General features: G+C 49.1%; 4 protein-coding genes across 4 annotated transcripts; 2 read left to right on the top strand and 2 right to left on the bottom strand.

The window, feature by feature from the left end:
* Positions 1-606: 606 nt before the first annotated feature.
* Positions 607-1,833, bottom strand: M437DRAFT_35429 (uncharacterized protein; the record flags this gene model as incomplete). The annotated part of the gene is made up of 1 exon (XM_041019308.1): positions 607-1,833. A coding segment is annotated over one exon (1,227 nt), but the record flags the coding sequence as incomplete, so codon positions are not given.
* A 4,235-nt stretch (positions 1,834-6,068) lies between these two features.
* Positions 6,069-7,214, bottom strand: M437DRAFT_85224 (FAD/NAD(P)-binding domain-containing protein; the record flags this gene model as incomplete). Its single annotated transcript, XM_041028261.1, has 1 exon — positions 6,069-7,214. The coding sequence occupies one exon, from the start codon at positions 7,212-7,214 to the stop codon at positions 6,069-6,071; it is 1,146 nt and encodes a 381-aa protein (XP_040879351.1).
* A 975-nt stretch (positions 7,215-8,189) lies between these two features.
* Positions 8,190-9,675, top strand: M437DRAFT_49959 (MFS general substrate transporter; the record flags this gene model as incomplete). The annotated part of the gene is made up of 2 exons (XM_041021923.1): positions 8,190-8,405; positions 8,458-9,675. 2 exons carry the CDS (start codon positions 8,190-8,192, stop codon positions 9,673-9,675), a joined length of 1,434 nt encoding a protein of 477 aa, XP_040879350.1.
* Positions 9,676-10,460: 785 nt separating this feature from the next.
* M437DRAFT_75946 (uncharacterized protein) lies at positions 10,461-12,017 on the top strand (the record flags this gene model as incomplete). Its single annotated transcript, XM_041026518.1, has 2 exons — positions 10,461-10,559; positions 10,611-12,017. 2 exons carry the CDS (start codon positions 10,461-10,463, stop codon positions 12,015-12,017), a joined length of 1,506 nt encoding a protein of 501 aa, XP_040879349.1.
* Between the last annotated feature and the right edge of the window lie 517 nt (positions 12,018-12,534).

Raw genomic sequence — 12,534 nt, 5'->3', positions numbered from 1 at the left:
CAAGGTCGCGGGTTCGACCCCCGTACTGACCATCACATCTTCTTTTGCTCGACGAGGATGTTCTTCCATCATCTCAATCATTTTTTTGGTTGTGGTGGCTGAAAACTTTTTTCAGACCTCGAAATTGCAGGGCGTTGCGGCATTTGAAGCCTGGCTTGGCATCTTTGCGCTTTCCTTTTTATTCTTTTTTTTTTTTTCTTTTTCCTTTGCAATCCGATCAGCTTGTTTGTACGAGGGCGGTGATGAGAGACAGACACATGGAAATATCTAAAACCCAATTCAGTCAGGTGCTCGGATCAAATCAGAGCGCGACGGTGTTGTCCTCAAGCACAGCGCTTATCAAGGAAGTACAATCATGATGCTCATCGATCAATGGTTCAAAGGTGATTCAATTCTAAAAACGAGAAGATAGTCGAACGATACTTTTACAAGCAAGCTGAACAAAGGGGTATCTAGGAAAAACAAACACAAAAATGGAAATGAAAAACATTTTGTGAGAAATACTCAAACATCAGAACGCTGAATCTGTACGGTGATAGCAGAAGAACGCCTGCGCTTGCGTTGTTCCGGTCGAAGACGGTGCAAGTTGAAAACTGTGGAAACGAAAACAATGACCGCAACAATAGGACCCGTAAACGCCAAAATGCAAAAGCCGAGTAAATAGCGCAATCGTCCTTCCCAAGAACGAGCCAGCCACATTGCAGATGCGACGGCATAAGTCCATGGCAATGCAACGATGGCGCTAAGCACAATCAAAACTGGTATGTGTTGTTGGAGTACAGCAGATCTGAGGAAGTTGATGGTAATGGCGAGAGAGCAGGCGGGGAGACACCATGCCAGCAAGTCGACGGCAGAGGATAGTCTCTCGAACCAATGCATCTGATTGTCGCAGAGTATAGCAAGATTCGTGACGCAAGTCGAGAATGCAAACTGTTGACGCTGCAATATGAATTCGGAAAGAGTGGTTGATGGACGAGCATATGTGACAGCATGAATAGCTTGCAGGGTAGTCACCTGTGGTGCTCCGTACATCATATCGTCTTCCTCTGTGGATGAGCAGATCTGTGTCACCATATTGTCCATAGGAGAAGGCCGATGCTTTTTGATTTCCTTCAAAACATGCGGACCACAGGTCTCTTCACAGATTCTGAGCATTTGGCAAGCACTCGGACTTACGCTTGCCTTGTGCATGATCTGTGTTTGGTGAGACTGCCTAACCTGGCCATACATGAGTTGCGAGTTGCTGAAGAGGTTTGCGACACCCCATCTCGAGGAGTGAGAATCAACCTCGACGCGACTTGAAACTCCGGTGCAAGCAGGGCTCTTCAACATCTGTTGATACAGGTGCGAGATGCAGTGCTCATCGAGCAAAGTCTCCGAGTTAACATTCACCAGAAAGTCGAAAGACGCAAAGTCGTGCAACTCAGCCCATTCTTCGCACCAAGTGAAGAAAGCAGAAGGTACTGGGTTATAGTACGACTCTTTGCGGAGGTTGTATGCGTGGAGTAAGCTTCGGATCAAGTCAAAAAATTCTTTTCTGTTAGGCGTGCCTTCTTTGATCATCAAAACATACGGCACCCCTTTATATATTCCTCTGCGACACCACATGTTGTCAAAGTCAGCGTCCGGACCATCACGCGGCATCCGAAACTTTGCTTCATCGACAATGTTGGTGAGAATGTTTTCAAGTATGATCCTTGTGGTCGATTTGGCGTCATCGCTGTGCCATACGTTGTCATTGCACGAAATGAGCAGTAGATTCTTGTGCATGTCCACGTCTTTCTGGTCAACCAATGAATCAAGAGTGCTCTGGATATCTTCGAAACCTTCGTTGGAAAAAGACACAGCGGTCGCGTAATCCATGATAGGGATCGACTCTTCTTCCGCAGGGCTAAGTAAAAGCTTTGCTTTCTCGTATGCATCATTGATGAACAGATCCAGTACCATAGTTGACTTAAGCAGAGGCGCTACTAATATCAGAGGAGCAGTAGCGTACCAGACGCTGAAGAGCCCAAATGACAATGCGATGCAGACTGCATTAAGTGTTGCCAGTGAGACTATTGTAACATTGCGCGAATAGACCATTTTTCGCTGGCTTCTTTCTTTTTGAGCATCTGCGATCCCTTGTTTGATCTCGACCTCAGATGCGGAAGGCTTAAATTTGAGGTCGGGGTCCACATCAACATCTTTGTTGGTAAAGATGTTGGCGAATAGTGATGCTCTTCTGGTTATTGATCCTGATTTCGGCTTAATTTCGACTTCGACAAAGTCGGGGTCTTCTGCCACGTCTGCCAATGCTTCTTGGTAAGCGGGCTCGAGTTCTTGCATGGGAAGGACTACAGCAGAGTCTGTCTTGTTCCACTGAAAGTGGCCGAACAATGGAACAAGGAGTGAGGGTGTCCGTTGTGTCTGCGTACAACTATTGTAATCGTCGCGCACAGACTCTAAGTCAAAAGGTGATGTGGAAGTTGTCGAAGAAGCTCTTGTAAAGGTCGACATCGTTCGCGACCACGTAGATGCAGTTCGCGCACTAGACATTGTGCGGGCGTAAGAAGAATGAGACAAGGTCCGTGTAGTTGACATCGCACGAGCCGACGAAGCACTAGACATATTTCGTGTCGAAGCTGACTGTTGACGATTGTGTCGATCATCCGCTGAAGATGAAGTCCGAAGATTAGGGCTGCACGCAGATGGTATAGGTCTGACATCTCGAGATGATCGTGTTGATGAGTTCCTTGCTGAAAGACTGGGCCTTGATGCGGTGGATGGTGTACGGGATCCACTCGCTAGCAGTGAGTCCCTCCTGACCAGTGTGTACATTGTAGTACCAGAAGAACTTCGCCGCAATAGACTAGGTAGAGCCAATTGTTCTCCTGCTGAAGCGGTTCTGATAGCAGACATCCTGCGTTCGCCAGTGATAGGATTGACGAGCATCACATCCTCTGTGTTGTCCTGTATAACGCTGCTTCCAAAGCTTACACGGGCAGAAGATGGTCTCTGGATGCCACCCTCCATACTCATGGGGTCTGGAGTTGTACCACTCTCCTTGCGTGTTTTAGATCCTTGACCAAAGGAAAACGAATTCTTGAAAACACTAGAGGGACTCAGATGTAAAAGCTTGGGTCTGGTTGCGTTGTTGGCAAATTGGTCTTCATCGGAGGATGCTCTTCCGAGGCATTCTGAAGACGCTCTAGGTGATGCTGATGTGCGAATAGATGGTGTCAAAGGGGTCAGCGGAGAGTGCAAAGGCCCCAAAACATCCGACTCCTCGTTGACCAGAACCTCAATATCAGCTTTTGAGCCGTTAAATTTCTCAACTTGGGTCTGAATAATGGATGGCTTTCGTAGATATATCTCAAGTCCAGCAATCGAGCCATGGCGTGATGCTTCATCATCGGATATGTCAGGAATCACAGATGATAGCTGACATAATGTTTGTGGTGCTTGTGTCCATAACTTAGCAGGTGAGTATGACGAGTCAAATCCGAGAGGTGAGGCATGACGTGGTGGAACCATCCCCCATCCTGTCATGGCGATTTTCGGAGAGGCAAGGCTAGGAGACGCCTTGGGTGAGCTGCATCCAGAAGTCGGCGCTAACGGACACCCAGGACCAAAAGCTGATTTGACGCCATCATTCTTAACATCCCAAGTCTTTGAGTCGCCGAAGTAGTCAACCTTCCGCCATTTAGGTAATTCTGACGGCGAGACTTCTTCTGTCGGTAACTCTTCTTCGACTATGCTGATAAGGCCGGCCTTTCTAGAGTCAAAGACAATGCAAGGTGTTGGATTAGGCACTGCCGACGCAGCGGACGCCATTTGTGCTGAGCCAGTGCTGTGAGTGGAGGCTTGTCCGGTATGTAGAAGATCGACACCTGGACAAACAGAAGAACAGTAGTTACAGCTGGCTCAATCTCCGGGACAGCCATGCAATCTTATGAGTGACTCGGCAATGACAGAACGTTCGAACGGCCGGACCAACCCATGTGAAGAGTTCATGAAATCCTGACCGTTGGACGATAGTCCACTTCAACGGTGCGACTCAACGGTGGATTTTCTCGAGTCTCGAAAGTAGACACATACATACGTACGATGTAGCGCGTATGCCCAAACAAGAGTGAGAGTCCGATGGCTCTTGTGTTCTTGCATGTGATGAGTCTTGGGCACAAGGCCCCCTATCTGTATATAAAGTCATTGCAGGATCATTTGTGCACCTTGCACCTGTGAAGCGTGAAAGTTGGATACCCGTCTACAACTTCCATCATGATTTGAGATGATCTGTCGTGTTTTGTCACTCCAAGAGCTTATTGTTGTATGGTGAAAATGACGGGTTGCCTGTTTGGTGCGACCAAAGTTCATGGTGTCGCAGCCTCAACCAAAGGCTTGTCAGCAGGGGAGTCTGCGATGACGGCACTGCCTCATACTCGTATTGTGCTGACAAAACGTGATGCCCTTACACGAGTAGGGTGCAGGTCTTTCTCGAATGGATGCCTCAGGGCTAGAGGGTGACTCCAACGTTCTCTCCTTTCAGGACTCTTCCTCCAGGCGCCGCGACGCCACAGGTCGCTGAAGGTATATTCCACCAAGTAAAGTACACACAAAACGCCAGTCGTTTTGGGCCAAGGTCGGCAGTCCACGTCGACGTTTCAATATAGAAGAAGTTACGAGTAAGTGTAGTCCTAAAAGAAAGACGATCGCCAACGGTTTTATGGCTTCTGTCGAAGTTTACGCGGCGTGACTGCCTCGGTCTGTGTGTATAGCGACTTCTCTACAAGCAGAAAGTTCGTCTTGGTCGTTCTGGAAAAAGGTACCGTTGTCTCAATCGAGTCGCTTCGCTTACCGGAAGAGGTGGTTTCGGTACAGATGAAAGTATATCGGTCCGGATTTTGCCATGTGTGTAACGTTCGAACATATGAAAGAACGACTCTGGGAATTGACGGAGAGGCGCGCTTCCTTCGCCGAGGCTGCTTGCCAATTGTAAGTCTGTGACATCGCTCAAGGTGTGTTTGTGACTGGTTGATCGGTAAGGATGGGAGGAGGAAAGTCCAACCGGCCAAAGCTGAAATTTCACAACGCTTTTGATCCAGGGCGACCCTAACTGTTCATGCTCCGTCGCACCGCTCGATTGCTGTTTATTCAGGTGCCGTCAGTGGCCAAACCTGATAACGAATGCAGAAGTAAGTGCTATATAGCAACGGTGAGCAGGTAAGATTCGAGATGCCTCACTTCTACACATTAACTGCCCGAATCTATGATATATACACACTGGAGTCATGCCGTGGTGAAGCCGAGCCTATTATTCACCCTTGTATAACGAACCTACCGAGCCCACAATGCCTCACTGAACGAATTATCAGAGCTGAGAAGTACATCAGCCTCTATAAGTGTGATTATGCGAGTTGTGTGTCCGCTGTTGAAGACCATGAATCATTCACTGTAGATTCGCTGTCTGAGATTTCGATTTCGATTTGCTCCACGCCTTTGACTCTGGTCGAATGAAGCCCACCGCCGTCCATGACCAGAAACTATATAATTGTGCCAACCAACGCAATTTTCACCTCCAAAGCTGAGGTGAAAAGCGGCTCTCTGCCAAGATGAAAAAGCTGAGTGGCGCAGCGGAAGGTTCGTAATATTCCCACTCTCACTCCCTATTACTCAATACTAACAAGTTGTAGCGCGCCGGGCTCATAACCCGGAGGACCTTGGATCGAAACCAAGCTTAGCTATCTTTTTCTTTTTGCCTATGCCGCAAGACAATTGAGTTCTGCTGTAGCATCACACATATGAACGCTTGAGCCTATACACAGAATAGTGTATCACGACAAAGCTGATGCGAACAACGTCTATGCTTTTGTTCTGTGCGAGATGTGTGGGGAGGAGGCCAGCGGTACAGAGCATAACAACGGCACAACAAGACGTGACTTGACTCTTAAAGAGCAGTAAGTGGTGTTTGCTGTCATGCTGTATTGCTTGTTTTGCCAGAGTCCGAACACGACAGAGCGATCATTTCACGGCCCGTTGTACCCATCTACGATAGAGTACGGCATCCTCAATCGTGTGAAGAATTGCATCTAGACCTTGGATTTAGGAGCCTGGTCCTTGTGCATATCCTCAATCGTCGTCTTGCTGTTCTCCAGGCTCTGCTGCCAATCTGGGAAACGTTTGCTGTACCATGATGTGATGGTCTCGCCATTTCGCGCAGCGATCGCTTCAGCAAGTGTCAATCCATCAGATATCGCGATGTTTGCTCCTTCTCCACCAAGAATTGCTTGAGAGTGTGCGGAGTCTCCCATGAGGAAGATGCCATTGGATGCAAGTTGGTAGAGTTGAGTAAGGTCGACTTTGGATGTACGCATCAACCAAGCCAAGACACGATCCTGTTCTATCTTATGCTCATCGAAGATCTCCAAGAATGGTTGGGGCAGGCCTTGTAGAGCACTGATTTCTCGATAAAATTCCTTCGGAATGTCAGAGGCACCAGACTGCGGTCGATCAGGCTTGAAGCAATGATCGCTGGTTCCTTGAGCTGGACGTGAATACACCCAACTCACACTGGCTTGTTCAGCTGTGATATCGTTGACAGAGACCTGTAAGAACACCCCATCGTTGTGGATCTCAACAATATTGGATCCTCCCATGGCTGGAGCATAGATGTCGTCAAAAGTGCTTCTGCTCACTTTTCTCTTTCCATTGAAAGTGACGAAAGGTAGAACTTCGAGACCGGCTTCCCTCAAGATTGACTTCTTCGTGAGAGAGTGAACACCATCGGCGCCAACCATGCACGTCTGACCTTCTATGCTGGTGTCGTTCTGCAAGTACAGAGTCGTACCGTTTGGTGTCTGTTCCAGCTTCTCTAACCCAGAGTCCCATCTGATATCAAGGCCTTTGCGGATCAATTTTTCCAGTCTCTCGCGATGGGCGCGGAATGATGTGGAGGTCACGTCGCGAGGACATATTAGTTTCTTGGGGTCGATCGCGCCATTCCCGCCAATCGCAGCGTCAACCGCGACACTCTGTCTGAATGTTTGCTCGTCCATCTTCAGCATCTTCAACAAGGGCTTGTAGGTGGACGCGTGCAAGCTGATGCCATAGCCATGTCTGGGTGATGAGGTCGCGCGTTCGTACAGCACGACGGGTATGCCTCGTTCCAGAAGTGCTCTTCCAAGCGTCACACCACCTAGACCTGCACCGATGATACTGAGTGGCTGCGGAGACATGGCGTCGATATACTACAGATAATCAATCAGAATTGACGAGCTGACGATGTCATGAACCAAGACGCAATGCCGAGAAGTCCCGTTGGTATTATTGGAACGCGTTGAAGCTTTTCATAACTTTGTGTTGACAGCTGTGCATATCCATGACCGGCTAAGGAGCATATGCTCAGCAGAATCGGGAGAATCTGTTTAGCCAAGCTTTCTTTCCGCTTCGGAAGGCGCGTGCGGCATGATTGTCAAGAGCTCAGCATGTTTGAAGAGGATCGATAGTCGTTGGTTCTGCAAGATCCATCACAGGATGGCTGACCTCCCAGGCGTATCAACAAGAACCTTGTGCATGTCGAGTAGCTTATGAAAATACTACTCAAGAAGTCTCAGACAAATCCTTGTCTCTGGTGATGTTGCATTCTATTGAGAGATCGGCATCGAAAGCAGGCGCACGGCCCGAATGTCCGCCAAACTTCTCTGTTGTAGCGCAAGCACAAGAAAACCACGAGCTTGAAAAAGTGACATCGCTACAAGCGGATGATCTCGGATTTTTAGGGCTTGATTCAGACAACGTGCTGCTCCTCAGGGAGTCTGATTTTCCGATCATGCCTGCAGTTTTGAGGGTGACAGGGCCACAGTGACCCCAGGCAGTGGTCACAGCGTCGGGACTAATCCTACACTATCCGAACGTCGACCACGATATGCCGTGTTTTCCTCCATCTTTTCTTCAGGCCAAGCAAGAAAGGTGGATCGATATGGGGCGATGTGCCGGGGAATAGTGATTGGGGTATCGGGGTCGCCGCTACGTGGGGCCCCATGGGAGTCACATAAATAAGAGAGGCCCCTCAGGCATGAATGGCTCTCTGTCTCTCACTGGACCTTGGATTCCTTCGTGCAGCCATGAACGACGACATGAAGAAGGGTGGCAGCGACCACTTCGACGCCGAGAAGTCGCCGATTGAGGCCTTCCACAGTCAACATCCACCCATGGACCCAGAACGTCGCAAGGTTGTCGAGAAATCAATGAAGCGGAAACTCGATGCAAGATGTTCGCTATTCATCTTGATTTATATCATGAATTACCTCGATCGCAACAACATGGCTGCTGCCAGATTGAAGGGGCTGCAACAGGACTTGAAGCTCAGCGATACACAATATGCCACATGTTTGAGTATCCTCTATGTTGGATATATTCTCATGCAGGTACGTTTTTCACAGTGCTATAACAACCAGAAGCAGTCTAACTTCTTGATAGGTTCCTTCGAACATCATCATTAACCGCATCACGAAACCGAGTTGGTACATCGGCGCCGCCATGCTTCTTTGGGGCCTGATCTCAACACTTTCCGGAGTCGCCCAAGGCTTCGGTGGCATGGTGGCCATAAGATTCTGCCTAGGATTTGTGGAAGCTGCCTTCCTGCCCGGCGCCCTCCTCATCTTGTCAAAGTGGTACACTCGCAGCGAGTTGACCAAGCGTAACGCTCTTCTCTTCTGTGGCAACCTCATCTCGAACGCTTTCTCAGCTCTTGTTGGTGCTGGTGTTCTCTCGAACATGCAAGGTACACTAGGTCACGCTGCTTGGCGTTGGCTGTTCTGGATCGAAGGAGCTGTGACGATGGGAGTCGCTATTACTGCTGCTTTCGTACTGCCAGACTTGCCTCATAACTCGAGTGGCTTCACCGAAGAAGAACTGCAAGTCGCTCAGCTCCGCATGATCGAAGATGTTGGAGAGGCCGACGAGGATAGCAATGAAGATGGCGTATTCACTGGTCTCTTCATGGCTCTCAGGGATCCCAAGATCTATGTCTTGATGTTCACCCTCACCGCCTATGTCGTTGGCCTCAGTTTCAATGCCTTCTTCCCCTCTCTCACAAAGACTCTGGGTTTCGGCTACGTTCCCACCCTGCTTATGAGCGCTCCCCCATGGGTATTCGCCTGTATTGTGTCTCTGATCAACGCCTGGCACGCCGATCGAACTCAGGAGAAATTCTGGCACATTGTGGGACCCATCTGTATGGGTCTCATAGGATTCATCATCAACATGTCTACCCTGAACACCGCCGGCCGCTATATTGCCCTCTTCCTACAGGCAGGATCCTATGCAGGCTTCATCGTCTTCTACTCGTGGATCTCGTCCAGTTTCCCACGCCCACCTGCCAAGCGTGCCGTCGCAATTGCTCTGGTCAACGCATTCAGTCAGCTAGGAAACGTGGCCGGCTCATACGTATGGGACCTCACCGAGAATGGGTACCGTAAGTCGTACGGTATCGTGACAGCAATGTTTGGGGTCACGGTTGTGGGCTGCATTATCATGAAGATGATTCTCGTCAGCCTGAACAAGAAGCTCGAGGCAGGAGAGGCTGCTGCGTGGGCCACCAAACCTGATGTCGCTGAGCACACTGCTGAGAAGGAGTTCTTGGACAGCCCTGACGAGGCTTTACGCATGAGACAGGGATTCAGATATTTGGTTTAAAGGAGAAAGGGGACAAATTTTGCATATATCAGCATCAATAATAGTCTTACGAGACACGAATAGATCATGACCTTATTCCAATCTCGACTTCAAATTGTCGACTCAAGTGACCCTTGATGACTGTAAAGAATTCATTGTTGTGGTCCCGAGCGTTAGGTAATTTTCGCAGCGTACGTGTTAAGGCGAGTGTTATGCAGAGTGAGCCGCGGCTGTCAGCTCATCATCACATGTCACATTGATGGGGCGGCTACATGCAGCGGTTCGTCGATGACAAAATCGGGGAGGAGGTTGAACGGACCCGTCAAGCTTTCCATGACCTCGAGCGTCGAAGGGATACCAAGGCTCGTCAAGCAGATGGCTAGAAGCGGCTATGCATATTTACTAGATATGTAGAAAGTTGTGTTGGTTAAAAAGTCCCTTCGAAAAACAGTCAGGGTTCAAGGTCGGCTAAACGGAAAGAACGAAAAGTGTGGGGCAATGTTTACAGGTTCGATTCAAGATAGTCGTACTCGTGACTTTTGGCGCATAACGAATAGTCTCTGGGTTGCGGGTTACCCATTGCAGACGAATGCAGTCTAGATGGTCAAGGGAGAGTACCAGTACCAGACAATCGACTTTGTACGTCGCCTATCAGCACAGCTGGGCCAGCTCATTCCTGACGCACCGACCCTCCTTTGTTCCCGACCGTCTCAAAGCATCCCATCATCCTACCATCTCTTTCCCCAATCTGATTGACATCATCCTCGCCCGGCCTCAACCATCCACACCATCGCACAACCTCGACCATGTCTGGAGGCTACGAGGTCGACTATGATTCCGACTGCGACGTATACGACTACGACGATGATTACATCTACGCTGATGCAGGTGCTTATGACCTGGCCGTATGTCGCATCTAACAGTGTACTATAAAGCAGCGCTCACACTGTGTCCAGGATGAACTTGCTTCTGGCGCCATAGCCGAAGCGCCTGCCCTGTACTACCGCGATGACGAACTTGACGAATACGACAACTACAACTTCTGGTCCGAGATCGAATACGGCAACGCCGAAATCTATGATCAAGAGATGGCCCATGATGGGCACACATCCAAACCCGACAAGAAGAAAAGATCCAAGGCTTCCGACATCAAAGATACAATCAGGAAGATTCGATTGCGCGGTATTCAAGACTACCCGACTGTCCTGTGGAAGTCCTCGCATGACGCTTTCAGCCTACGTCAACAACGCCCTGTCTACGAAAAACCACAACAACCCTACGCGCTTTTGCCAAATTGGCAACAACTCCTGAAAGATCGACCCGCTGTCTTCACTACATCCCACGCCGCTACGAATTCCGCCATAGACGAGCAAGAAGACAACGAGTGGGAAGATATGTCAGGAGAAGATGACGGATCGGGTCAAAGTGATGAGGAAGAGGAAGAGGTGGATGAAAATGAAGATGAAGAGGAGGGCTTGGGTATGCAGGACATCGACCCGGAAATGCTTAAGTCTGTACTCGCCGCAAGACTCTCCGCTTCAGGTATGGCTGGCAAAGATCAGACCGCAATGATGGAAGCCATGATGCAGATGCTGGCAGGTGGTAACGGTGCCGGTACAGATGAACTCCTTGAAAGCTTGACATCAAACATGTTGAACCAAGTAAGCGAAGAAGGTGGTGATTCGACGATGGGACAATGGCTTTCTGGTCAGGGCGTCTCATTGGACGAAGATCACGATGACGAAGAGCAAGGAGATGTCACGCCTGGCGCGTCTGACGACTCCTCACCAAAAGACAGCGTAGCAGCCGAACCACCTGCTGCCCCCAAATCCTCAGAACCATCCATCGAAGCACTGCTTGAGCCACAATCAACCGGAAAAAAGCGAAAACACCCTCTATCCGAGGAAGTCAAACAAGATGAAGCGACCACTGGATCCATACTAGACGAAGGTCCCAATCACAAAAGAAGCAAGCAAGAAGCCCAAAGATCTTCGACTGCCTCTACTCAGTCTAAAACCTCGACACGCAAATCAGCAGTGTCACAGTCGAAATCAAGGATCGCGAATGAGAAGCCCACAGCGAAATCAAAGACCATTCCGCCAGCCAAGACCAGGCCTGAGACGACAAAGGCCACCAGACCTAAGCCTACGATGACTCAAGCAAAAGAGAATGTACCTTCGTCTGCTCCGACCACAAATGCGACCACGCGAAAGCGCAAAGCTGCAGACGAGCAGGTACCAGATGAGAAGCCAAAGCGGCAGTTGCGCAACTTCGCAGCACCAACTGCAAGCAGTCAAAACAAGACTACAGAGGCTAAGACTTCCGAGTCTAAGACCACAAGAAGCGGAAGAGCCAGAAAGTAAATGTATTAGGTGTTTGGGGTCCATTCTTTGAGATGTATACTGTTTGGGCTAGCTGGGGAGTTTCAGGCGGTCCAAATCATCGTCACACAGGTTTCAGCACAGAGGCCCTATCTCGGAAGTCGAGTTAAGCATTGTCTCGGTTCCTGTTTCTTGTATGCTGTCAGAAAATGATCTTCTGCATCGACCATCATGGTGTGCAACTAAGCAGCCAATCAGTGGTCGGCCTGCCAAGTTTTGTCTGTAAACAAAGAATAAATCAGGGTCTTGATATTCAGCCAGCCTCTGACATAACGGTCTCGCCTAAACACGACTGACCTGACCATGCTTGTATGCATGCGGAACCAGTAGATAAATACCTTGTCGACGGTAGGATTTTATTTCCACATGATTCTCGAGAGCAAGTCTTGACAATACAAAACACATCCTTTTTGCCTTCAACACTGTTGCATATGATTCCGGATCTCTACGATAATTTCTGGAAACACAAAGATTTAAAGAGAGTGTGGAATTACGAATC

This window comes from Aureobasidium melanogenum (genome assembly GCF_000721775.1).
Source record: "Aureobasidium melanogenum CBS 110374 unplaced genomic scaffold scaffold_12, whole genome shotgun sequence".
NCBI classification, from domain to species: domain Eukaryota; kingdom Fungi; phylum Ascomycota; class Dothideomycetes; order Dothideales; family Saccotheciaceae; genus Aureobasidium; species Aureobasidium melanogenum.
This window is presented reverse-complemented; position numbering and strand designations above follow the sequence as displayed.